The sequence below is a fragment of the Poromitra crassiceps genome (assembly GCF_964638095.1).
Source record: "Poromitra crassiceps genome assembly, chromosome: 10".
Lineage (NCBI taxonomy): Eukaryota > Metazoa > Chordata > Actinopteri > Beryciformes > Melamphaidae > Poromitra > Poromitra crassiceps.
Window position 1 is genome coordinate 12,415,322 of NC_139631.1, and position 27,720 is coordinate 12,443,041.

The 27,720-nt window shown below is 44.8% G+C and overlaps 2 protein-coding genes across 3 annotated transcripts in view; both read left to right on the forward strand.

Annotated features, from left to right (window-relative positions):
- trim36 (tripartite motif containing 36) overlaps nucleotides 1-15,100 on the forward strand; it is a 37,110-nt gene extending 22,010 nt beyond the window's left edge. For both annotated transcript variants that reach the window (XM_083644501.1, XM_083644500.1), the window contains 5 exons: nucleotides 3,552-3,669; nucleotides 3,915-4,120; nucleotides 9,528-9,711; nucleotides 10,526-10,639; nucleotides 11,597-15,100. In XM_083644501.1, coding sequence (XP_083500627.1) covers nucleotides 3,552-3,669; nucleotides 3,915-4,120; nucleotides 9,528-9,711; nucleotides 10,526-10,639; nucleotides 11,597-11,966 — 992 coding nt within the window. In that variant the 3' untranslated portion in view covers nucleotides 11,967-15,100. The remainder of the gene's footprint in view (nucleotides 1-3,551; nucleotides 3,670-3,914; nucleotides 4,121-9,527; nucleotides 9,712-10,525; nucleotides 10,640-11,596) is intronic.
- A 1,157-nt stretch (nucleotides 15,101-16,257) lies between these two features.
- The window catches only part of ccser1 (coiled-coil serine-rich protein 1), a gene marked incomplete at its 3' end in the record, with an annotated part of 170,535 nt that continues 159,072 nt past the window's right edge, over nucleotides 16,258-27,720 (forward strand). The window contains exons 1-3 of the mRNA XM_083645277.1: nucleotides 16,258-16,318; nucleotides 22,208-23,249; nucleotides 23,798-24,203. Of these exons, the coding sequence (XP_083501403.1) occupies nucleotides 22,257-23,249; nucleotides 23,798-24,203 (1,399 nt within the window). The 5' untranslated portion in view covers nucleotides 16,258-16,318; nucleotides 22,208-22,256. The remainder of the gene's footprint in view (nucleotides 16,319-22,207; nucleotides 23,250-23,797; nucleotides 24,204-27,720) is intronic.

Consider the following 27,720-nt stretch of genomic DNA (forward strand, 5'->3'; position numbering starts at 1 on the left):
AACGAGGCCAATTTAATCTGCGTCTAGACTTGTAAAATTATGTTGCGATCAGAGAGGTTTGTGGATTAAGAAAAAATGCAGTGAAGTTCTTAGGTTTATAGGTGCTCAACTGAGATATACTGTAGCTCTAAGACTTATCTAAAGAAAACTGAGATAATGGTTAGCTAGATAATTATCTCAATCATTTATCATTGAAGATTATGGCTTGTATCCTGCTCAAGTGTCACTGAAACACTCGACTTAAATCAAATAATATCCCACTGTCGGTGCCAGCCATCTTGTTGGTGCACACAGCTCTAAGTGTGTTCCTCGATGTCCATGAAGCTGCCCATGTCTCTGAGGCATGTCTTAGATAAGGCTGTATTTGTGTTCCGCCATGCCAACCCCAGATTGGCCCTTCTCTGGGTGGTGACCCCATGCCCTGCTTCTCAAGAGGCTGTAAAGGCCTGTGTTGTGCAGCCTAACTTGACTGTGGCGTCTATTTCAAATGGAAGTTTCCTCTCGTGTGTCTGAGGTTTTTCCAAGCTAACAGGGTCAGGCCGCTGAGAGCACACAGTGCTGTTTTCTTCGGTTTCCATTGATGGTCAACTTTGAAGTCACCCTGTCCAATATCATTTAATCCATTTGAATGTTTTTTTAATGAACCTCCCATCACAGATATTGCAGTAGAGGAGAAAGTCTATTTGACAGGACAAAATGGAAATACAGGGAGAAATATAGCAGTTGAGAGCCGGGTCCTGTCACGTTTGTGAACAGCACAGTGGACTGAATACGTGGCTCAAGAGAAAGCAGCTCCCTGTAGGGTAACTTGGGCCTTGGTCTGTCTGGCAGTGGCCTGTATGTGATCAATAGGCCTGTTTCTGTCTCAGAAGAGCTGAACTCTCAGGACGGCTGCCTGCTGCGCTGCTTGGCTGGCTGCCCTGTGTGGCCCTTTCTGCAGCATCCAGGGCTACCAGGACACCAGTGAACCCTGTAATAGAATAATACTACCTGTGGTGTGCGTATGCTCTTCTCGGGGATAATGGAGACACTGTCTACAAATGTTCTTGTATTGTGTGTTCTACTAAATATGTCATCCCACGCAAATGATGGCGTCCTCGTCTGGGCCAATCGGGAACAAATGTGTCTCCTTGTTTAGAGCTGTAATTGTAGTCTAGTCTCCCCCCTTGTGCCAGTGAGTGTAATATTGAAAGCTGAAAGGCAGCATTGAGATGCATCGCCCCAAGTTGTGTCCAAATCGAATCAGTGATGCCTGAGAGATTGCGCGATACATGCATGCGTGATCAAATTATGTAGTGCCCCCGGTTGGGCAGATGAGTATAATTTTTGCCAAATCAAATAAGTAAAGAAACATTGTGTCGCGCCCCATCTCAGGCCGGTCGGTGCCGTTGCCAGAATGGTGTCAAAGGTATTGTGCGTTACAGATGGCCTGCCCAGGGCCCAGTGCCCCTCCCCCTCATTTCATTGTGGGGTTTTAAAAAAATATGCAAAAAGGCAAACAAAAAATGTGCCATCTGTCTGGTTGCTACAGAAGTTAGCACAGCAACTAGTGGGCTTTTCTAAAGACTGCCATCTTGTGCTTCACCGTCTTGTAAAGCGTGATGGGAGTGTGCCCGCTTGTCTAATTACATTCCTGGTTGTTGCTACTCACCTAACCAGAAGCAAAGGTAGGATTAATGGAGGTGTAATTCTTCTAGGTAGAGTAGAGCGGTTAAGAACAACTCAGGCTGGATATATATACATATATATATATATATATATATATATATATATATATATATAAAAAATTGAACTTTGTCTTCATGAATGTGTTTTTCCATATGAATATCTTCTAAATGGATTGACTTCATATCTAACGCCTCAACAGGAGTAGAGTTGCAATGCAGACATTACTGATCCCAGTCCAGTGTGTTGTGATGTTCTCGGGCAGCTGAACTGGTGCAACAGCTGCACTTGTGGGCAGAGCTGCAGCTTGTATGTCAGTACAATCCGTGAACACTAATACCTTTTCAAAGAGAGCTCCAGTCTAAATCTACTCCATGACTAACATGACTCATATGGTGATGGGGCAAAGCTGGCTCTGGGGACAGCAAAGTGAAAAGGGAGAAAAGGAGAGGTCATATTTTGTGTTGTACATCTAATTGTCTCCAGTTTTCTAATTGTATGTTCTGGGTATATGAATCTGCACATTTGCTGTATTTGCGATGCCAACCATGGTTAAATTCTTCTTAGCACATGGATATGGTTGTTAAAGCTAAATCCGGTTCTGCAGACAAGAGGACACAAAATGCATTTAGCAAAGTAAATTTGGAAGCTCAAAAAGGTCGGGGATAGTGGTGACACTGCTCAGGGATAGTGGTGACACTGGTCAGGGATAGTGGTGACACTGGTCAAGGATAGTGGTGACACTGGTAGGCGAGGGGGTGGGGCATGTGTCGGGAAAAGGGCTTTAGGAGAGGCATTGGCAGTCCAGAGGTAGAGAGAGAATAGGAAGGGGAGGGGGGTGTCAGCATTGTCAGAAGGGAGAGAAAGATTGAAATCCTCCTTTTTATATATAAAAAAAAAGTGAGCAAGTGGGCAATATCTGTCCATTTCAATTTTTGTCCCACTGATGTCACAATGCCTATGACATCAGTGATGTCATAACATCAGTGATGTCATACAAGATGATTTTGGTCAATAATGTCACTGATGACATCACTGATGATGTCACAATGTCTATGACATCAGTGATGTCATCATAGGCATTGTGACATCATCAGTGATGTCATAGGCATTGTGACATCTTCAGTGACAGTGATGTCATCAGTGATGCGAAGATGTCCGCCATGCAGCAGCCGAGCTGCGGGCGAGGCCACGCAGCGGCCGGGCTGCGTGCAAGAAGAGAAGAAGGGGAATTACATTTCAGAGCGGGAGAGAGAGAGAAATGAGCAAAGTGTGTCTGGGTCTTACAGAAAGAGGACAAGGACATACATGGTTGTGGTCATGTGATTCTGTTTCTAGAGGGGAAAGAGGAGATTGAGGGAGAGGAGATGGAGAGAACTGTAGAGGTTGAGGGGAGAGGAAGTATGACAGAGGATACAACAGCTTTACAAAGTGCTTTTCCTGGCAGGGTGTGTGTGTGGGAACCTCTTAGCAGGCTCCATTATACACGACTATCTTGTCCAATGTCCATTGTCCCAAGAGGATAGTCCTGATCCAGGCTAATCTAATCTGTGCTACACTTGCACATTTTCACTTGCATTCATCCAAGATATTGTGCTCCAAATCTTTTTCCTGTTAGGCATGATCAAAGTTCAATTGATTTAGCTTGTCTTTGTGTTGTTGTTATTTTACATATTCTCACATCGTACTTTAGATCGAACAGGAACAAGTTAGTTTAATTATTTGTAAAAAAAAAAAATGAATTTAGTATCTTCAGTTTTCCTTACTTTTCAAATCGGACCTTTGTAGTTCTGACATGAGGTGAATGGACTCGCGTCTTTACTAATTGGTGAAATCTGCCTGTAGTTGATGATTCCCTCTTTCTTTCCCTGTCTCTCTTCTCTCAGTTCCAGACCCGCCTCTGATTGACCTGTCCCGTAGCAGAATCTACAATGAGGCCACCATCTCCTGGAGGCTGTCTGATGACCACCTGCCTACAGATCATCAAATCCTTGAATACCGCAGGTGAGTACGCACACACACACACGCACACACACACACACACACACACACACACACACACACACACACACACAATGATGGAATATTGCTTATTTACCAGTTATCCTTGAGTGGTATCATACAGGCATGTCTGCATGCATGTGCGCACACACACACACACACACACACAGGAGGAGAGTGGGAGGACCCACAGACAGAAAAATCATAATGAACTAACCATAGGGCTTTCTCTTTTTCTCTCTCCCCAGACTAGGGGGCCCTAGCCAGTCCCCGTCCCAGGAGGATGGTGAGGACAGTGGGGTGTGGCGGGCCACAGACAGGGTGTATGGTCCCAGCGCTGTAGTCTGCGAGCTGGACCCCGACAGCCTGTACGCCTTCAGGGTCCGAAGCTGCAGGAACTCCATGTTCAGCCCCTACAGCCCTGAGGTCACCTTCCATACACCACCTGCCCCTGGTAAGCATGATGAGAAGAGTGAGGTTACTCTGTTGGCCAGAGGGGAAACATGAATGGTGCAGTAACCATCCCATGCAGCTGGTATGGGAGTGAAGAAATTGGAATACAAAAATAATCTAAATCATCTGCGAATCCTTGCATGTGTCGTCCTTGGTCTGTCTTTCTGGTCTGTAGGCGGGCCATGCAGGAGCAAGAAAGACTCATTTCAGCCTCAATACCTCTATTCATTCTCTTTACCACTTAAAACAGTCTGACTTTAGAACCACAGTCTGACTTTAGAACCAGGAAAACTAAAGCTGTCTTTCTGGCTACTGCTCGGCCCATGACTGCATCATAACATGTAGGATTTGGGGTGGTGAATTAAAGCCTGCCTACGAGATGCAGAGCGTGCTGTCAAACCTAATGGTTTAAATAAGCATGTTGTCCCATGACAAGTAAATAGAGATAAGGCCAAGGGCTCCTTAAATGCAACATCTGATCTCTAATTAAGATTATGAGCATGTGAGGTGCTGAGGCTACATGTCAACATGTTACCTACTTACTACTTACAGACAGGATGAGAAGTGGGAAGGGTAAAAACATTTGATAATCCTGATTAGCACCTCATTGTGGATGAATCTATTCAAGTGTTAAACAGAGTAAATATGTGATCACTATGCCTCATCTCTCCACAGGTTAAAATAATATCATTATTGCTGATGCTAGTTTGATTAATTAATCCACACAATGTCATTATTATGCCCTGCATTAGGCTCCTATTGGCAGAGCAGTCCCTGTTATTGGGCCTCTTTTGGCCAAGGCGAAGTCTTTAAGCTGCTCTATCCCCTCTACTTCTCAGAGCATGTCTGAGTATTTAGAAGTGTGGCAGATTTGAGTAAGATTAGCGACTGACAGATGCCTCACTGTTTCAAATGTGAATTCTCTTCTAGTGTACATGATGATAGAGTTAATGAAGGAGCATCTCCTCCACTGGCTTCTCACCATGGTGTAAGGTCTTCTGTCTCTCAGACAGCTGAAACCAGCACAGCACAGTATCTTCTTTGGGGATATTTGTGCATTGTGACAGCTTGTAGAGGAGCCCTGCAGTTGCAGTTTGCTCTGCATCTGTCGTTGACTCTTTAAGCTTGCCGGACAGACTCGAGCCTTTCTTTTTAAAGCGTTTCTGATTACCTATCATAAGCCATCTGTTGAACTCGAGTTAAAATCATATCCTCCCTGTCAGGATCGGAGTGAGAAGTGTGGATCTAATCGCGGGTAGTTGATGAAGCTGGGGTGCTGTGGAACTTGGTAGCTTGAAAGCTGGGAGCTGCACTGTTCGGGGTTTGGGAACAGTTGGTTGCAGGTTGCAGACGTTGCTTGAGATTGGTATGATCCTAATTGAGAATTTATCAATCACTGGCCAAGGCCTGTAGGAGCAGGCCCTTATAGACTTGAATATGACATCATCTGTGTTATGACATCACATGTGTTATGACATCACCAGCGAGGCCATCGGAAGGCATGACCGAGACACTTGGTGGAGACACAGGTGGATCACAGGTGGATCGTGACATCATCAGTGATCGATGACATCATGGTAGGAATGACGACGTCAACGTAGGAATGGTGACGTCATCCTAACAGTACCCTCCCCTCAACGGGCGTCACCCGGCGCCCGATCAGCCGCAAGGAAATCCCGAATGAGCGCAGCGTCAAGGATGAACCGGCGGGGAACCCAACTGCGTTCCTCGGGGCCGTACCCCTCCCAATCCACCAGGTATTCAAACCCACGACCCCTGCGTCGCCTGTCCAACAGCCGCCGGACCGTGTAGGCAGGGTGGTCGTCGATTAACCGAGGTGGCGGGGGGGCCGCCGCAGGAGGGCACAAGGGACTAGAGTGGACCGGCTTGACCTGGGATACGTGGAAAGTATGGTTGATGCGACGGAGAGAAGCAGGTAGAACCAAGCGGACAGCCGCAGGGTTCACAACCCGCTCAATAACAAAGGGCCCGATAAAACGGGGCGCAAGCTTCCTTGACTCAACCTTCAAGGGAACGTTCCGAGACGAGAGCCACACTCTCTGACCCGCTGCATAGGCTGGGGCCGGTGTGCGGCGGCGGTTAGCCTGGACTTGCGTCTTGGCAGAAGAACGTAATAGCGATGCGCGAGCCCTCTTCCACGTGCGACGGCAACGGCGCAAATGTGTCTGCATGGAAGGCACCGCAACCTCCTCCTCCTGGGAGGGGAACAAGGGCGGCTGAAAACCGAAGCAGCATTCAAAGGGAGACATGCCGGAAGAGGCGTTGGGGTGCGTGTTGTGGGCGTACTCAACCCACGGCAACTGGGCACTCCAGTGGGAGGGGTCAGCAGCTGTGGTGCAACGCAGCATGGTCTCCAACTCCTGGTTGACCCTCTCGGCTTGGCCATTAGTCTGCGGGTGATAACCCGACGAGAGGCTGACAGTCGTGCCAAGAGCCGTACAGAAGGCCTTCCAAACCTGAGAAATGAACTGGGGCCCCCGATCGGACACAATGTCAGACGGAATGCCATGTGCCCGGTACACATGTAAAACCAAGAGGTCCGCTGTCTCCTTGGAGGACGGGAGCTTAGGAAGTGGAATAAAATGAGCCCACTTAGAGAATCGGTCAATGACGGTCAAGATGACGGTGTTCCCATCGGATGGGGGGAGTCCGGTTATAAAGTCCATGGCCATATGAGACCAAGGGCGACGAGGTATAGGAAGGGGGCGGAGAAGGCCTGACGAGGGTTTAGTCGAAGTCTTGTTTCGGGCACAGACCGGGCAAGCGGCGACGAATTCCCTAGTATCCCCCTCCATGGCAGGCCACCAGAAGCGCCTGCGGATGAAGGCAAGGGTCCGTCTAACCCCGGGGTGACAAGTAAGCCGCGTCGAGTGATTGATACTGTCAGGATCGGAGTGAGAAGTGTGGATCTAATCGCGGGTAGTTGATGAAGCTGGGGTGCTGTGGAACTTGGTAGCTTGAAAGCTGGGAGCTGCACTGTTCGGGGTTTGGGAACAGTTGGTTGCAGGTTGCAGACGTTGCTTGAGATTGGTATGATCCTAATTGAGAATTTATCAATCACTGGCCAAGGCCTGTAGGAGCAGGCCCTTATAGACTTGAATATGACATCATCTGTGTTATGACATCACATGTGTTATGACATCACCAGCGAGGCCATCGGAAGGCATGACCGAGACACTTGGTGGAGACACAGGTGGATCACAGGTGGATCGTGACATCATCAGTGATCGATGACATCATGGTAGGAATGACGACGTCAACGTAGGAATGGTGACGTCATCCTAACACTCCCTGCAAGGGACCATATGACTTTGATTCTTCTATAGAGTGAGTACGAATCATCAGGTTCCGCCTTGCCCTGGATTGCCAAGATTGTGCATAGCTGCACGTGTACATAAGCGTTGTTATAATTGCTCGATGTAGCGTTTCATTGCGTCGTCCTCCTATTCTCGTCAGTCGGGAGTCTGAGCCATAGGATTTGATGCATTTCTCAGAATACATAATTGTCTCAGAATGCACATTAGCTCATGGCTCATGGCAGGAAACGGCATTCCGTTGTTCTTATGTAAACGTGTCATGTCGCTCGGCGATGTGATACGGCTACGCTCTTGTCGTTTGCGTTGTGGGCGGAGCTTTAACATTCCGGTGCTCATGCGGGTCGTGTGAGGGGCAGTGGAAGGATTCACTTGTGCGTCAGTAACGAGGTGGAATTTTGGTGCCACGGCGGAACGCAGAAGAGGTCAAAACCTGCAGGCGCTCACACACACACTTCCCTGCTCACAACAGAACAGCATGACACACAGCATGTGGCTTCACACGGCGCACGTGTGCCTGCACTCTTCAACCAGAGACCCTGCTGTCTGTGTCAACGATGAGCTCATCACAACAACACGTGTAGTCCTGATATCGAGTCTTTGCTTGAGGAAGAAAATCATTCCCAGTCCCTCTTGGGCTGGCATGGGACCAACATTTTCCAGGGCCGTTTGCCGGGCCAAAATGAATTCCATGTGCTGGGCCCATGGGTACTGAACCCATTGTCGTCAAGGAGATTGTTTTGTTCTTGTCGAGACCTAAACACATTTTTAGATCCTGGCCCATTCACTGAAGTCACTATTACAATATTGCCAACAATGTACTATACAATAAAGAACTAGGCCTATTACTTTACCAGGTGTAAAATTCAAATATAGCTGCTTTGGGGGCAATTTCATTATGTTGTCAACTTTTCATTTATTTGATCAGATTCCATCACTTGCAAACATGTCTCATGATAAACAGAAATTGTTAAATTGCACATTGCATTGAAATGTTATTCAGTGGCATTGACTTATCATATCAAGCCACAGTATCAAAGCAGACATCACAGGTCCAGTGTAATTTTGCCACTTGAAATAATTGACTTGAAATGAGCACTGTGGTCTGTTCACACTTTAGAGGCAGGCTGATGCAGTCATCATCATTATCATGCCCTAGGTGTTATGAGGACTTCCCTAGCCGCATGCAAATGAAGTGGTCTTCCCCCGTGTAAACCTCAGATTGCATGGGATGGTTGAGTGAACACTGAACAGGCATAATTATGTCAGCCTACACATATTCTATATTATGCTAATCAAGGCCTTTGGCCCATAAACTATTTATAGAGTGAATTTAATCGCATCCAGATGAGGCCTGTAATTGGTTGTGATACACGCGAGTAATAAGACTGGGTAAGGAATGATGTAATGGATTTCAGCAAACAGTGTCATTCCATCTACTGCTGTTGGCAAATTGGTCTTTCATGTAGCTCTTTTTTAGATTGTGTTACAGCACCCTCTTGTGTCAGCCTTGGTGACTTGCTTATTTCCATACATCCAGTAGAGCAGGGGTACCCAAACGTTTTTAGGATGAGAGCTAATTACAAAAAAGAAGACAAAGTCACAATCGACTTATTTTCCTCTTGTCCCCCCCATGTACATGTATGTATTTAGCACATTGCAACATTATATTATTTATTTGATGATGTTAAATACTGTAGATACTGAGTTAGCTATACATGAGTGGGATTTAGTTTATGCATTAAAAATAAAAATAATGGATTTTGGATTTCTCTGGTGAGCTACTTACTTGATGGATTGATGGATCTAGATCCACTCGTACTGTTGGGCAACCCTGCAGTAGAGAAAATAAACCCCTGCCTTGAGTGGTTTGTATGCGCTGATAAAATCTCTTTCTCCTGAATGTATATTTATTTTGCTCTGATCATTGTCTTACCTGCTCTTCTACTCTGCCATGTTTTCTGCTTTCTTCAATCTATCAATCTCCTCATCCTGTCTCCATCTTTCTGTCTTCTGTCATTTCCCTCTTTTTGTCCATCCTTTCTCCATCCATCCCTGTCACCACACCTACAGCCTTTGGGTTCCTCTTCAACGACAAGTGTGGCTTCAGTACAGAGCGCCTGGTGCTAAACAAGCGGCGCGACGGTGTGGAGAGTGTGGCGGGCATGGCCTTCCTCCTGGCTGCGGACCGAGTGCAGACAGGCAGCTACATCGGCCTGGACTACATTATCGGTGACGCCGGCATCTCTCAGGGGAGGTAGGTCATCTCTCAGGGGAGGTAGGTCATCGGAACATCTAGAGTTGAATCCGGGCACATTTTTATGCCAGAGACTGACCTTGAACACGGCACAACACAGGCAGTGTAGTGAGCTTTATTGTATTCAAAGGCATCATTCACACACTTGCTCAAGCGTGTTGTTGGCCACCTTCTTCATTAGACTTTTAGCAGTGTATCATGCTGTCCAGGTAAACATTCTTCGTGTCTTTTTACAGGTTCCCTCATTTCACGTTTTTATTTTTCTATGCAAGCGGCCTGCAATGCATTTTGTTAGCTTCCTGAGATGCCGCGTCACATTGGCCACTCCACATTTGCATAAAGTTGATGTCTATAGTCTGCCTTATGAAAATAACAGGCAACCGGCATGACTCTTCACCTCTCGAAACTTGTGTACAAACTTATAATAGCCGTTGTCGATGTAAAATAATACTGATTCAGCAACTGCAGGGCTTATTTCTCGCTGGTGGGATTATTAAGCGGTCTATATCCATACCTTCTCCGTTACCACCACCTCTATTTAAAACAGTGTGATACTTTATTGATCCCTTCTCTTTTCAGCTGCACTCCTCCACACGGAGGTCAGAGCACCTGTATACAGACACTTTACAGACACATACAGACACGGAGGTCAGAGCACCTGTATACAGACACATACAGACACGGAGCACCTGTATACAGACACTTTGTGTCACACCGCTGTAGTGGGAAAATCACTAAGCACAGGGTTAGGGCTTATCAAACTTTAAAACCCTGCAGTCATAAAAGTGGAATTGACAGACTTGTGTTTTTGCAGGCACTACTGGGCCTTCAGGGTGGAACCTCACTCCTACCTAGTCAAAGTTGGGGTCGCGTCAGACTCCAAGCTGCTTGAATGGTTTCACAATCCCAGAGACACCAGTAGCCCTAGGTAAGTAAGTGCCAGGCACACATGTCTTATAGTGTATCCTAATACGAGGCAATCGTTTTAAATGATTTATTTATTTGTATTTATTAATTATTTATGTCCCTGGCTGAATGAGGAGTAAATTACAGTGCAAAACATGTTCATGCGTTTACATGCCTGACTGCAATGCACACACAGATACACAAGATCTCACTGGAGGGATAATTGTGGTTGGGTCATACTTAATCCTGTGATGTAACAGAGGCAGTATTAACTTGTAAACAGCTTTACTCACTGACAAAGCCTGCCTTTCTCACTGGATCAGCTCGTGTCAAAGCCTGTCAAGGAACACGTTATTTATATAAATAATTGTTTATTCTATGGTAATTGCATAATGTAAAGCATGACGGGTGAGAAATACTAAAGAAAAAGTGGAATATGCACATCCCCAGGATTCTTGAAAAAAACTGGTACTGGACCAAAAAAAAGACTCAAATGAAAGAAAGGAAATGTCCACACACAGTATAAAGCTGTCCCAGAGGGGATAATTAAAGGACGGGACAGCATTATACTGTGTGCGGACATTTCCTTTCTTTCAGGGGAAAAAATACTAGAGAGCTTTCAGTCAGTGATTTTTTTTTTACTCCTACATACTTCACAGTATTAGCAGTATAGTAATAGTCTGTCAATTTATGTTTTTGTTTTTGTATTGGTAAGAGTTGAAACTAGCTCAAATCAAAATGGTTCACCTAATTCCTAAGCCACTGTAGCTCTCCCACTATAAAAATGGCAAGCATTTATTTAAACGTGGACACTCCCCCATCTAAACTTATTCTCTACACACTTGATTGAATTGCACCCGGCTCTCGCTTTGACATAAGATTTGAAAAACTTTGCTGCTTCAAATTGTCACAAAGTTATCTCTGCCTATCGCCCCCTTCTTCTACCCTACCCCATGACCTTCCTCTTCCCCCTCACCAGGTACGACCATGATAGCGGCCATGACAGCGGCAGCGAGGACACGTGCTACGAGGTTTCCCAGCCCTTCACCCTCCTCACACTGGGCATGGGCAAACTCTTCATCCCCAAGGCTGCCTCCTCCTCCTCCGCCTCCACGGCAACCGCAGCACCCGGCGACCCCGGCAACCGCGTGCTACCCATGCCGAGCCGTGTGGGCGTGTGCCTGGATTACGACGCGGGCCGGGTGTATTTTTACGACGCCGACACCATGAGGTGCCTTTACGAGAGGCAGGTGGACTGTTCCGGCACCATGTACCCAGCCTTCGGCCTCATGGGCAGCGGCAAGGTCCACCTGGAAGAGTTCATCACCGCCAAGAGACTGACCTTCTAGTGAGGGATGGGGATGGAGAACGGCGACGCATTAGGACCTTTGTATGTTTGGGGCTTTCCTGTATTTATACATCTGTATGATCTGTGATTGTTCTGGAGAGAAGCAGGTCTTAAATGTGACGTGCGTTTGTCTAACAGGGTGACGAGAGTAATATGATCCAAGAGATTATTCTAGAAAGCTTGATCGTAGCCATCGGTCCTAAACGTGAGAATGGGGTCTTAGCCTGCGACTGACTTATTTAGAGTTGCTGAATGACACTAAATATTAAATGTGGGGTTTTGTTCCACATGCAAATATATCGAGAGATTGGTGTGGAGAAGTCCTTTCACATCTATTCCAAAGTCTATATCTCTTAACTGTATTTCACCAGGTTTTAATTGCTAGCTATGGTCAGCTGTTAATTAGTTGGAGTTGACTGCGAAGCTAATGTGCAGGCATCTTAAGTCTGTCTGATTTGAAACGCCTTCTCACTTACACTTAAAAGTCTCTATTTTGCCAGGTTTATGTTATAGAGATTTATTGTTGCGCATAGTGTGCAATTGGAATTAATTCACGTTTCTGGGTGATCACTCGTCACTTTGGCTTTTGTTTTGTTTTGTTTTTTTGTTTTTCTTAGATCTTCTCGAGTAACCTTTTGTAGCAGTGAGCGTAGGTCCAGTTGTAATCTTAATGGACCAAGAGAGCCTTGTAGCTACTTTGAAGCTAGTGCCTTGGTGCCTTTCTTTGGGAAATGGGTCACTTAGTTTGCTCTAGCACGCAGATGTTATGGTGTGTTAATGCACAAGCATCATGGAAAAGGTTTGATCAGCATAAAAACACTACTATCACGGACAACGGTCTCAAAATGTTCATTTGACACGTCCTTGTATTCACATATTTACTCTTCAATATATCAGTCAATACTCGTCACTGTGGGTTTAATGTAGGGGCACCTTGTCACAAATGTGTTTAGCTGTTTTTGCACAGAATGTTTAAAACTTTACAATCGGTTTCTTAATCACTACCTAGTTCGCTCTTCACTTTAAATGTGACGGACATACTTAGCACCTTGATGTTCACTGTAACCTAGTCAGAATGACAAAAGCATGATGGTTACTTAAGGCCTCTCACTGTTTGCACTCTGACAGGTGTTCCGCAGCACTGAATGTTATCTTGAACATCGTATAACGAGACGGGCACCAGAACACCTTGTACTTGTCAACATTCAATTTTTTATAGCTATGGGTGTTCCGTAAGTCACTAATAGCCAAAGCGAGTTGGTTCTGGTACTGACTTGAGCAAGGCTAGGCCACAGTTCTGTGGCCTAGCCAGGCACAACAACACAATCAGGTTCTCTCAAAAAAGTGCGATCGTAAGACACTGTTATTATTAAGACCTATTACTTGCAGTGCAGACAGATGGCGTGTTGCGTATTTCACGTATCTGTGGTGAGTTTGGCTGTCAAGAGGCGGACATTTTATGAAAGTAGTTTATTGGCTTTGTTTAAATCAGCTCAGATTTTTAAATCCAAGACCGCACACTAGATGAGCTATTCCATGGGTAACCCCGCCCCTCCCCCTGGTTTTTGTATAGGTATGATTGTCTGCCTGTACATGGATTTGTTTGTACATTCATGTATATATTTCTTTTTTTATTTCTGGAAGGTTAGGGTAATCGGTGTGTGTGTGTTTTCTCAGGTTTCTGGGCCTGACTGGGTCCCAATGCTAGCTACCTCTATCTGTCAGCCCTGGAAAACCTTAACTACTGTACCTTTCCTCTCAGAAACCAGTTTGATTTGATTTGCATCTTTGTTAGTCACGGTCAGTTCAATATCTCCGCCTTCTCTTACGTCAGATAATAAGCTGATATTTTTGATTTTAACTTCATGTACATATTAATCGAGAGTATATTATTTTCAGTGAAATAAAACTACTGTACGTACATCTTCAAAAATGTCATGTTATACTATTCATGGAAATTATTGTAACTAAAGCAAGTAGATGTCACCCTTTTCAGCTGCCTTTGTTAAGGGAGTTTTTTTTATGGTACTAACATCCCCTTTCCTCCTGTTTGTGGTGTTGGTTTGATTAGTCCATTTATTTGAATTTTGGGATATTATAGAATTGATCATGTACTATATTGTATGTGACTTAATATTTGGGATTTTTGTTCTTAGTTTTAAAATAAAATCAGTTTCACTACTGCTAAACAGAACATGTCTCCCGTCTAAAACGGTAACAAATTTCTGTGATGTTTGGTGTCGATCATCCGTTGTGCTGCTCTGTCAATTATTTTCACTCCATTCCTCCTAGGTCACAGACCTGAAGCGTGATACCTGTATTTTTGACTGTCTAAACCCCTTTAAAACAAGTCTATGCACTTACAAATGTGTGGGGCAGGTTCAGGGCTTTATTTAAATAAGTTTGCTTATTTATATAGCCCTTTTATAACAAGCATGTCTCCGAGGACTTTACAGAGGCTGTGTCTAGCTAGACCTAACTAAACACAATCAAGGGTGACAGAATTATATCGGACAAGCATAAAAGCACAGGGTAGGCAAGAACAGACATCACAGAATGTATTCCTGTTATTTACAGAACAAACTGAATGTTCTTTTAAGGTTTCTTCTCTTGGGTTCTTTCAATTGGGATCACAGCAGCATTGTCTCTAGGTGTAGAAATTTGCTATAGGCTTGTAGTCTGAGCATCGTAATGCGTCCTAGCCTGTTTTCAGTAGTGAATTTAAAACCAAATATTCTGCAGGCTGGCTCCCAATCTAATTTCAAGCTAGCACTTTAAAGATCTGTAGCATGTCAGCAAGTGGTATGGCTCTGCAGGTGTGTATAATAAATAGATTTGTGTGTGCAATATAGACTACGGAACGGAAAAGAGAACAGTTTAGACAGATGACAATTTGCACTGTTAATAGTTTAAAGTTTACATTGTAGTTTTGAAATGGTGAAAACAAACTCTGCTTGACTTTTCATTATGAAGCTTTTGTTGTTCGGTAAAACTTTGTCTAAATTGTCTAAACTCTAAAGTAGAGACTGCATTTGTCCCATAGTGCGTGTTCACCAGAGGGTTGGGATGTGGTGTATAAGTGGTGGGGGTGTGGTGTGTAAGTGGTGATTTTCTCTAAGTGTGGTATGTAAAGACATGAAAATGTGGTGTTCTCTGACCTGATTCCTGGAAATGCTACGCTTTTTACTTTGCTGTGTGGGGATTTGATCAAATAAAACTAGCGTGTTTTTAAACTTGTGCTTGTGGTCTCTTCATTAATCAGTGACCATTTTTATTTATCATATAATAATTTTCTAGTTTGTCCAGATAATCAGACTTATATTACATGTCAAGATTTTTTCAGTTAATTCTGTTCTGTAATACAGTATCTTATTCGGCCCTATTATAGTATTTAAAAAAATTCTGTAGAGCAAATACAGCTTAATGCATCTTGTCATGAAATCCACAGTATTGACATGACCACTAACATTATTGAACAGGTTGATGTAAACCCATGTAGCGTAACCCTAAGAGAGGTCATACCTTAATCAATAGCACTTTGCTGAAATTGGATGCCATTTCTCTAGCCTTGAATTACTCCTTTGATGAGAGCTAAAGACAATGTGGCTTCTCACTGGAGACAAAAGAAGAAGACTGAATTAAGTCTGTCTTGGATGAGGGGTTGAATTTAAAACTGCCTCTAGTTAGCCTGCAAAACCACCATGATCTGTGCAAGATTGTACAAAAGTAAGGCATGTGAACAGAATAAGTATACAAGTAAACCGAGTATTAGGCTTAAAAATATTGATGTGAAATTAAATTGATTGCACCTAATTTAGGAATGTAGCCTACTGATACATTTTAAGAAACTAAAACCAGCTTACTTTAGACATGCAATGTGAATGGCAAAATGACCCAACACACCATTTTTGATTGATGAGTGCCATGCACTGCATGATAACCACATCTGCTGTCATGCCTGCCAAGCAAGCAATATTTTCCAACGATAGTTGCGGAGAGAGACATCTGATAGGCGGGCCTGGCCGCCCATCCACCTGCTAAAGCTAAAGGATGCTGTTGGTTGTCAGGGGATGATGGGAGGGAGGGAGGAGAGGAGAGGCGAGGAGGAGAGACGTCACGCTGTGCGCGCTGTGCAACACGGAAGAGGGAAGACATTCCACGTCACGGAGGTGTGATATTGGCGTCAGTCCAAAACAGGCTGCTATTCCTAGGCGATTTGAATACCCTTGCAAATTCCACACAATCCGCATATTTGGCTGTAATAATTCGTGTGACCACAAAGCGAAGATATCCAGCTCTTTTTGTGCGGATTTAGCAGCCTGGCTAAAGACACTGGGATTGATTCCGTTGAAGGTAGGTTACTGTAGGTAGGCTGTGCTGTGTGTGTTAGCAGCAGCAGCCCAGCTGAACTGCCTGCCGCCGGTGTTTCCTCTGAACACCGGTGACCTTTGCAGCTTCATTAAGACAGAGAGTCGAGGCGGCGACACATTTCACTGGCTTTTTGTTGTCGTCCTATAATTAAAGCCAAATGATTAAATCGGCGAATCTCTCCACGAGTCATTACCGAATCGCACTGCTGCTAGGCTGGATGTTAAGGTCGGCACACGGCAGGCTTGTTAAGCGTTGTTGACGTTTCGTTTTGACAGCTGCTGCCACTGGTTAGAATACATGCATTTCACATCTGATGCTAACTACAGCGTGTTATAATCTGATGACTAGCTAGCTCGTTCGTGGAGCGAATACAAAACAGCATAACAGGCCTATTGAATAGTTTGTTACTTTAACGATATGACTGTAGTAGCAGTAGCTAATACACGCCTAATACAGTAGCGAGTAGGGCCCAATCACTATATAATCATGGTGATTTCATTTGGTGTTAATTGATGTGATGATGTGATGTGATGTAGTGGGAAGTGTGAAGCTAGGTAAACTAGCCTATAGCCTAACCGCCAGTCAGGTAACATCATGTTATTACAATATATCACCCTAACCCTAGCATTAGAAATACATATATTTCCAGTAATGAGTTAATGTATTTTTATTTTCTTACAATACCCTATCTTATACAACCTACTAGTACTTACTACATCTGTTTGACACTATTTAATATGATGTAGGCTACACACTACAATGAATTTAAATCCTGAATAGTATGTTGGTCTCTAAAGGTAAACTGAGTTTAGATGTGTGGGGCACATAGCAATATTGTGAGCCATCTATTGTGTAGCTGATATCATGCTAGCAGAGTTTGGAGAGTTTAGTGATGCTTTGTCTGTCTGATGCACTGTGGAGTTATATCGCTGTATTGATGGTTGTTATTTATTGTATGTGTTTATCATTTTTGTTCATCTGACAGTTAATGTAGCCTAATGCTTTCCCTGTTAACACATTTCCACCTGTCCATGTGCATGTCAATTTGAGATTCATTTTACAACGTGTAGTTTATATTAGCTGAGGGTTTTTAGCCTATACTGGGCTGTCTTGCGATACGAGTGCCAATGTCTTCATCGGTCTTGGGCGGCCAGGCCGAAGGTGAGAGACTAAAAAATTCTTATTTTGGCCTCTGGTTGAAAAGGTGTAGTGCAGCTCTACAGTTGGTTGTTGACCACGTGCCTTGGCCTGTATGGAAGAGTTTAGCAGTTATGTTACACCTGACATGATTGAAAATATTTAGATTTGACCCATTTTATTGAATGGATTTTATATCAATGCAAGTGGACTACACATGAGCCTCAGTCGCATGTGTGCCTTGGATACAGCTACCTCCACGTAGGAAAGCAAATGCCACCCAAAGCAGATATTCAGGCTTACAGTGTATATTGGGGTCTAAGTTAGGTAAAGATACTTTGCTACATAGTACTGTATGTTTGAAACTGTGAAAGCTTGTATAAATGAGATGATGCACAAGCTAGCCATTACATTGGTGTCAGTGTAGTGCTACTGTAATTACAGCAATACAGTGTAGTTCTGTGGCATGAGGCCATGCATGTAATGAAAGCTTGTTGTTATAAGTATCATATGCATAACCTGTCACATAGGAAACACCCGGGGCGTCACTCACACCCCATACACACCTTTCATTCTTTGTGCTTTCAAACTGGCAGGGAAGTAGTCTATACTGTGTGAATGTCAAATTGCACAGAGATGGGAAGGCGGACCCATGCAGTAGCCTTCACAGTTATTATATAACTAGTGTGGGCTCACTCAGGCTGCAGGGTGGGTTGATAAGTCATCACAAACCACACGGCAGCACAGGAATAAAATACTTCTAGCTAATCTGATGGGGAATAGCTATTTATTTAGCATATGGTGTGGTCATTATGGGAGCATGGAATTGAATACAACATAACAGATTGGTTTTGATTTTCCAAATGGGAACTGTAGTATGATTCATACAAGCCATCACTAGCCATCTGTGATGTTTTGAAAAATGTTTTCATATCCTTAATAAAAACACGTCACATCTCCATTTTAAGAATGTCTCACAATCAGCGACCATGGAGTTGGTTTCGGAAACGGCTTGTAAACCATTTTGAGGTTTGAGCTCCTGCCACACAGTACACACAGAGATTGTGCTGTAGAGTAGAGCAGACTCTAGTCTCGTTTGCCAGACTCTCAAGTAGACTCCTGCACACTGCATAAAACAAAAAGTATAAATGAATGAATCCACTGGTTTAGTTTATTAACACCTGCTTTACTTCCGGATTCACCACCTCAAAACGGTTGCTGTGAAAAGGGCCTTTTAGGTGAAGCAACACAGAGCCACATTGGAGGTCCACAGTTATTGGCAGCAATTAGCTGATCTAATATCTGATTATATTCCCAAACTTCCTGGTGGTGGCTCAGTTTAGGGCACCATTAAACCCAACATCCTGTGTTAAAATCCAGCTTGGGACTTTTGTCACATGTCTTCCCCCTCTCTCCAGTAATGCTAATGAAGGCGAAAATGCCCCAAAAGGTCATCTTAAACACATTAACATGACGTGCCTATCAGGCTAAACCTGTTGTTGGGTCATTTCTGACGTAACTGCAAAGCCTCTATAGCCACTTTTCAGTTCCATCAGCACTTCTGATTTTGCACCGTCAATATGAAGAACATTCCTATAATAATAACCATTCTATGGTTTTGGCACGTTGTAAATGTTTACATTTGCGAGTTGCAAAACGACTGAAACCTCCCTGAAATGAAAGTTGAAACACCCAGATACCTGCAAGTATCTACAAAGCCTTAATGCATACGTTCTCGTCCACTTTGAATTAATTTATTCCTACATCAAAATGGAAGTCAGGCATATACTCTCAGCAAAATCAAATCGTGTTGGCTTTGCACTTAGCTATTCAATACAGCGGCAACATCGCTAACTGGAGTACAAAGCAAAGGGAAGTGGACGTGAGGGGAAGTGACTGTTACCTTACCTCTGTGACACAGGTAGTGCTCACAACACTGGTCAACACTGCAGTGACAGAGCACTAAGCAGTGTTGACCAGTGTGAAGAGTGCCCTTGTTTAGCAACTCATGAAGCTGTTTGGGAAGGCAGTGACCCAGCAGACCTCCTGTGAGGTGGCCTGTACTTTACTACTCTCATTGATCGTGTCTTTTTGCTGGCCAGATTGTGTTTTAGTGATAGCCGCCGCCATGGCCAATACATAATCTACATGAAATACAATGTATGTTGGTCAGTTTCACCCATGTCAGCCTGTACGCCTCCTGCACTTTACTGCTCACTAGGCTTGACAGGCCATGATGGCACAAAAGGAGGTGTTTCTCTGTTGCTGCTGCTCATTGATCTCGTCAAGTAAAGAATAGAGGTGTTCTTAATCTGGTTTAATCTGACTAATTACTTGTTTACCTCTTCTCAATCTGGCAGGTCTAAATTCAATGCATTTAGTACCGTGGTTGTGGCCAGGTCAGCAGCAGATTGAGGTGTGTTGGGTTGGGTGAAAAGTAAACTCATTGAATGGTTCAATAGGTTAAACCTGGTTTGGCTAATGCCTGGTACAGACGACTAGAAGACATCCAGTACAGAGCAAAGTGCAACAGCTTTTTGATATGCTTGCTTGCCTTGTATCACTGTTTACTTAGTCGCTACTGTAGAGCTCGTTGTTTTTTTTTCTGTCGCTATAGAACCATAAGAACCACATCATAGGAGGAACCACAGCAGGTCAGCTTAGAACTTGAAATAAAATGTACTTTCAAGGCGGTGACACACACCAGTAAGCCACTGCTACAATGGCTGTTATTCAAAGCTTAATACACACACAGAGGAGAGTGGATACAAAACACTTCAACGGCTCACAGAATGACATGATATACTGTAATAATACAAAAGACATGAGGGCTGGACGATGTGCTTGATATCACTACTGTAGCACACTAGCCTTATAGCCTATATAAGGATCCCCCCCGATATTGAGCTGCGAGGCGTGCTAGAAATGAGCGTGCAATATTTCCAGTATATACAAAACACGATGTAGCTTGCATACAGTATGCACAATTACATGTTCAATAAACAGTTTGAGATGCAATATTCCCATTGTAGTTGAGCCAGAGGCCAGGAAATGAAGAGTTTTGTAAATATGGGTATGACAGGACTCCCCTTGGTCCGACTTGAGCTTTCAGGTATCATAAGTTATAATACAGTTATAATTTGCAACCTATAATTCATTTCGATTTCATCCTCTTAAGTCTAAATCACGAGTAATTCTCAAATGGATAGGTCCCTCTCTCAATTTCTCCCTGCCTGTTGTGCCATGGCTTTGGGTGAGAAGCTAGGATGCGCTCCCTCTGGCTATTTAATATCATTTCCAATTATGCTTTTTTTTGGTTTAGTAAAGCAATGGGAGTGATCCATTTCAATAATCTCCTCCTCCATTTCTGGGCCTCAAAATACATTTGTGTCAAACGAGTTGAAGCCACTCTCAGGTAACTTTAACTACAACTGTTAGTAGCCTACACAAGCTGCAGGTTAGGAGATCAGAATCAGCACTATATGCTAATGTCCCTCTAACACTCTCTGTCCCTATCTCTCTCTATCTTTCTCTCTCTGTCTCTCTCTCTCTCTCTCTCTCTGTCTGTCTTCTCTCTCTCTCTCTCTCTCTCTCTCTCTCTCTCTCTCTCTCTCTCTCTCTCTCTCTCTCTCTGGGCCAGTTCTATCTCAGTGGAATGTGGCATGTTAAATCGATATCAAGCCTCTATGTCTCATACCTAGAGTACACAAAAACCTACACATAGAGTAATCACATGCAGCACAGACCTTCTCTACATCAGATTTACCACACCTACGCTACACCACGCTACAGTGCGTCTGTGGCATCAGCTTGGTCGGTATGTCAGTGCATTTTTCCTTTTGATTAGGAGATTGTTGGACACAGATCATGTTGTCTCACCACCTTATGTTGGAAGTGAAAGTGTAATGGTGATGTTTCTTCATCAGTGGGCTATGCCACAGGTTCCTAGAATGTAGGGTCAAGAGCACAGCTTGAACAAATAAGAAATTTACATCCAAACATTATCTGTATGATCTTTATTCATGTAGACCAGATACAGGCCTGCACCTCCACTAAGCATTTTTAGTATTCTACAGTAGGTATGAGTCGATCAACACTTTTAACCGTGGAAAATCTAAATATTGTCATTGATATACATATTTCGTTTCATTTTCAAAATCTTAACCAGTAAAATTTTGGCTACCTTTTTGCAGGGACTGATACATTTTCATCACAAAACACCATGCCTAAATAGGAATAATCCAACACGTGACACGATCTGGCAGCACACACATGCTTCCTCCGATACATGTGCAGTTGCCAGCCGCTTCTTTTCACCCAACAGCGGGGAGCTTCGCTGGCAGGACGTAGTAGCACGTGGGAGGATCACGCTATTCCCACCAGTTCCAGGTGCGCCGACCGACCAGAGGAGGCGCTAGTGCAGCGACCAGGACACATACATGTACCCTCATTCCGGCTTCCCACTCACCCGCATACACAGCCAATTGTGCCTGTATGGACGCCCGACCAAGCCGGAGGTAACACAGGGGGCGCGAACCTGCGACCCTCATGTTGTTGGTAGGCAGGGAATCTACCGCTACACTACCCGCACGCCTCCCAATGTCACAATTAACAAATACCCCATCGCTAACGTAATCGTAAAAACGCGAATTTTCTAAATGTAAATGTGTTTGTAAAGGTGTAATACTGACTGTATGTTTCCTCCCTCAGAGTGCCCCCCTGCTTCAGCCTCAGAGTGCCCCCCTGCTTCAGCCTCAGAGTGCCCCCCTGCTTCAGATGCTAGATGGGTGAATCCAGCTCACGGCGTTCCACACTGGTCTCTCGCCTGCCCATCTTCCGCCGCAGCAGCAGTAAGCGGCAGGACTCGCTGCCCTCCTCGCCCTCTTCAGGCGGCGTGGGGAATGGCGTCCACACCTCGTCTCCCTCCAGCACCAACTCCTCCTCCGGCAGCACCGGGAAACGCCGGAGCCTCTTTCGCACTCCGTCGCTCGGTTTCGCGGTCAAACGGCACAGCGAGCCACGTGTCCAGCCGATCAACCTAAACCTCACACCTCCACTGACACAGACCACGCCCACGGACGCCAACGGGAACAACCAACAGACGGTAACGTCGTCGTCGACAGGGCTCAGCGATGGTAGCAGACGCACCAAGACTCGCCACTCGTTTGGGTTCGGCAGCCACAAGCAAAAGAAACTCGCACGCTCTCAGACCGAGGATTTTGAGAAGGCTACCTCTTCCTCCTCCACGACCAATCGGAATGTGTTCATCAACTGCATCAGCAGCTCAGGGACCAATGAGGGCGACGACTCTGGTTTCCTTGATGACTACAGCGGTGGGAGTAACAACAAACGCTCGACGCGCCAGAAGAAGCAGCTGCTGCCCAAATCTTTCTCGGCTCACCACCGTTTCTCCCGGACCTCTGATCATCACCGACCTCCCGAGGTGAATCTGGAGCCCCCCACCTCCACCACTGTCACTCCAGGCGCAGGGGAGCTCACCCCGGGGTCGTGGCCCGGGGAGGTGCTCGGCGCCGGGGGTGAGAGCTCACTCCAGTCCCCTATGATATCAGAGGACCGGACCACAGTCATCACCCCTTCAGAGTTTATCCCCATCACAGAGGATTCTGTGTCAGAGGTGGATGCCCTGCCAGCCCCCAGCCCTGGATCGGGTGTAGCCCCAGGACCTACCTCTGTCCCTGGGCAGGCGACTGACCCTGCTCCCCCTAACACTCCACCTGCTCCAGAGATCTTCAGCGTGGCTGTCTCTACCTCCCAGGTCAACTTTTTTCTTTTCACCTGAGCCTATCTTTATTCTTACAGTGTCTGTTGGATTTCTAGGTTTTCAAAGTGGGAGGCGGGCCTCACCAGGTGGGCTCCAAACAGTTTCAGGGGAGGCTCAGTGAATGGAAGTGAAAAAATATCACATTTAGTCATCAAATATTCAAGTCAATTCAGTCAACTTCATTTATCCCCGAGGGGCAGTTCAATTCTGGGCACTCAGAAAAACACAAAAATGACTACTGTAAGAATAACACTACATGTACCACAATAAAGTTAAGTGCTATGACAGTTAAAAGTAAAAATATGAGAGAAAAATGCATGTTTGTGCACATGTGTCCATCAATATGACTATTCTAACCTATACATTTCTAACACTTTGCCTTGGGAACTCCTCCCCTTTATATTTCTAACATTTTGCCTTACTGGGAACCTTTCCTTTCTCCACACAGTTGGCAGTTGTGGTTTCATTTGATTGGTTCAAAAATGCCTGTGATGCATTTCCTGTTTTTCAACACATTCCACAAAACGTCTTCTCCTCCCCAGGTGTTCTTCACTCCAGCCCAGTCCAGTGCCGACAAACCCTTACTCCCCGAGACCAGCACAGCCAACAACACAGACTACGAAACGGCTGTTTCCCTCTCGGAGCCCGAGACAGCTGTGCCCTGCCTCCCCCCGCCGCAACAATCAGCGGAAGAGAGGAAGGAGAGGGAAGAGGAGAGACAGGAAGCGCAGGAGGACGAGGTGTCAGCGGAGGAGAGGAAGGACTCGGCGGAGGAGAGGAAGACGGGATACCACACAGAGACGACGAGTGAGAGCGAGGCGTGCCACTCCAACCCGGAGCAGACGGACAGGAGGGCGAGGAACGCACTCTCCGCTCAGGAAGGAGGGAGAGCCAGCTGCTGGGGCCGCCACGAGCCCAGGTCCTCACACCTGAGGAAGCCACACGCAGGTAAGCGTGACGGCATGCACACGCACGCAGTGTGATCAACACATCAGCTGTTGCTGCTAGTGTGCATGTGTGCACTGTACAAAGATGAACCGTGTCTTCATTTATTTTCAACAGTAAAGTAAAATACCGTGATTAAATCCCAAACAAAAATCAATCAATCACGGACACAAAAAGACCACAAACAAACGCGGGGCTGAAATAACTGCGATAGTTCAGTCAAAGAGTATTGAAGGCAAGAGTCAAAACTATTGCAACGCCGTCGCCATTTTGGCCCGAAAAAAAACCCTGCCTGCCTGACCAATGGGTCTGATTGGCTGTCCTGGTTCTGTGCTGTGGTCCACAGCACAGAACCCTAAACCCTAAATTGATCATAGGTATGAATGTGGGTTTGTGTGTGTCTGTGTTAGCCCTGCTGCCCAGGGTGCTTTCCTGTTTTCTTTTTGCCCAATGCATGCTGGGATAGGCTTCAGCCCCCTGTGACCCTGCAGGGAAATAGGCTAAAGAAAGTGAATTAATACATCTCTTTCTGTCAGCACAAATAAACACATCACTACAGATTCCACTTTGATATATTTCCTTCAGAGTATGTCCACGCTGCGTATTTCTTATTATACACACTATCTCCCATGGACAGCATGTAGTTCTACTCTGAGTAGGACATTTACTAATCAGTGCCATTACTGGTGGGGACAGGCCACTTCAATCACTGACCAAATAGTGCAGCTTACTGTGCAGTGGAAATGAATGAGGACAGCTGCAGTTAGGCTTACATGTAGCCTGTCACTTGCTAGTGTGCTATATTCTCTCTCTTTACTTGATTACTTGTCTTACATGTAGATTTATTTTTACAGTACTTGATCACTTGCTTCATAACTTACTTGGTACAGTAGACTAGCAGGGAGTATTCTGTCCTGACTCCTGACATTTAACAGTCAAACAGGAACAGAGGAAATATTGATAGATATTATACTGAAGGGAAGTTAGGTAACTTGTCACAGAGCATCAAGTTGAAACAAGTTATACCAGCTATACCAAACATCAATGATCAGAGTAAAAATGCCCACTCTAGGCCACAGTTAGTAGTGATAATAAAGGACTTGGTGGCTGAAAACCGCTAGAGGACGATAAATAAGGACTTCCTCCTGACTGTGTGGCCTACAGTCACAACACTTATTTTTTCTGCTTTTTTTCTGCTTTATTTTTTGACAGACATACTGTAGTGTGTAGAGAGAGATATGAAGGATAGAGACACTGCGTAACGCGTCATCATTCAGAAGCCACGCCCAAGAGGGGGGAAAACAGAAACCCCCCCTCCAATCCTGGCGTTCTCCTATGTCACGTGCATGGTTGCGTGTTGCACAAAAAGATTGTATATACGGAAGATGAACACTCCAACTTACTTCCTTGACAGCTAGATCCACATTTATCTTCTCGCCAATTCTCAATGGCTTCCTTGTTTTGCTCAGGAGTACAAAAAAACTTTAACTGGCGATTTTTTTACATTTGTTGTCTGGGCAGCCCACCACACAACAGCTTTTAGCCATGTTTAATTCAAGGAAAATAACGCTGGTGTGTGGAAATGAACGGAGCTTTTCCCCCGTGATGGGCGTGGCCTATTTCATGCAGTGTCTCTATGGGAGAGGGAGAGGGGAGGACATGCAGCAAATGACCGGAGGCCGGATTCGAACCTGCGAGTTGCTGCGAGAGGGACTGAGCCTGACATGGTACGCGCCGAACCCAGTGAGCCACCGGGCCGTCCCGAAACGTTCAAATTCTTAGGTGACTCAAAATACATATATAATTTGAGTCCGTTCCCGATCAATACAAATATAAAAACAACAAATTCTACACCTTCAAAGTAGGTTTGAAACTTGTGTAGCTGTCGCATACAGCAGTGCCAGTCCTTTTAGCAATATCTCTGACAATCAATTTGAAAAAAAAAAAAAATGCCTTCGCTCCAATAAATCACTGCCAGTTAGCGGGGTGACAGTAGCTAAACTGCATGTCAGACCTCAGATTTAGCCTTCAGACACAGATGATTGGTTCCTGTCATGCTCACTTCCTCTTCAGCAGCTGGAACATATTGCACAGGAGGTTCTTTAGCCAAGGCTTCTCAGGTAATAGAAAGTTCTTTATGGATAAATGTGTAGCCTGTGTGCCCTGTGGCTATGTTTCCCTGCAAATGTTGGACTCCAGTTAACCTGCTAAACCTTCAGCGAATACAACATCTTTTCAACACCTTTTTCAGTGCATTCTCTCAGAAAGGTGCCTGTCCCGCTGACGGGCGGAAACATCATTTGTTATCCAGCTCTGTGAAGGCATCAGCGAGACTCGCCTGGTTGAGCTCAGTGCCATCATGTAGGAAGAGAAATGGAGCATTCAAACTCAGTAAAGAGTGACTCGTGAAGCGCGTTGGCACATCTACGGTGCCACAATTAATAATGTATAATTGTACATGATCATTTTAGTTTCCACAATGAATAATTGCAACTTGGTAATACTGAAATTTCATTTAATTTAGAACGTCTGGAGGAAACCCAGGTGAGCACGGGGACAACATGCAAACTCCACATAGATGGAGACCGTGACATACAGTCTATGCAGAGACAGAAAAAAGGGGTTGGCTTGATGCTACTGTTGTTGTTGTTGTTGTTGTTGTTGTCTTTTTTCTTTTTTAAATACACTCCCTGCTTCTCTCTTTACGAGAGGATGTGGTATTTATTCTCTGGATGTTTTCAAGTCCACCTAATATTAATAGTGGGTCAACATAGAGCTCCTTTTGTACATTTGCAATAATACAGCAATCTGCTCTGTTCTGCCCTTAGCATGCCTGGCTGAGAACAAGTATTGTCACTGAAATCTCTTCCCAGTCATTTTCTATTCAGTGTGGTTGCTACAGTACACACAGCGATCTTGGCGTAGGCACTCAAACAAAAGTTGGCTGTTACCAAAACAAGTGTCAATTCCAATTGACCGTTAGGAACCTGACTGAAGGACTTCATGCAGGGAACGGGAAGATAAGACATTTTCACTCAGCTCCTGTAATTGCCTGGCAGCAGATAAGTATGTTTTCTAACCAGGCCTATGTGATTCAGAAACTGAAATATATTATGTCTTCTCAGAGTCAAGAGCTGCTTGCAGGTTTTACACTAAAATATGAATACTCTACTTAAATATATAACTAAATTCTATATACTAGCAGAATACCCGTATGGACTGTCTGCTGGCAGCGTGGCCAGCGGGGACAGACATTTCCGCGTCCTGTTTGTTCCCATGACCCATGAATGTGGTAAAATTAGTCAAAAATAGCTCCCCAACAGATACAAAAACATGAGCATACATATATATTATACATATATTAAATGTGTTTGATGTGCATACAAAGAACTTCCGCGATCGGGTTTGTGAAACACGCATTTAAAAATCACGATGTGCCTCTCCTCTCCCTGGAGCTGTAGGGTGGCTCCCATGGAAGTATTATTATGTGTAGGTTGCTCCTCTGACGAGGAGCGAGCCA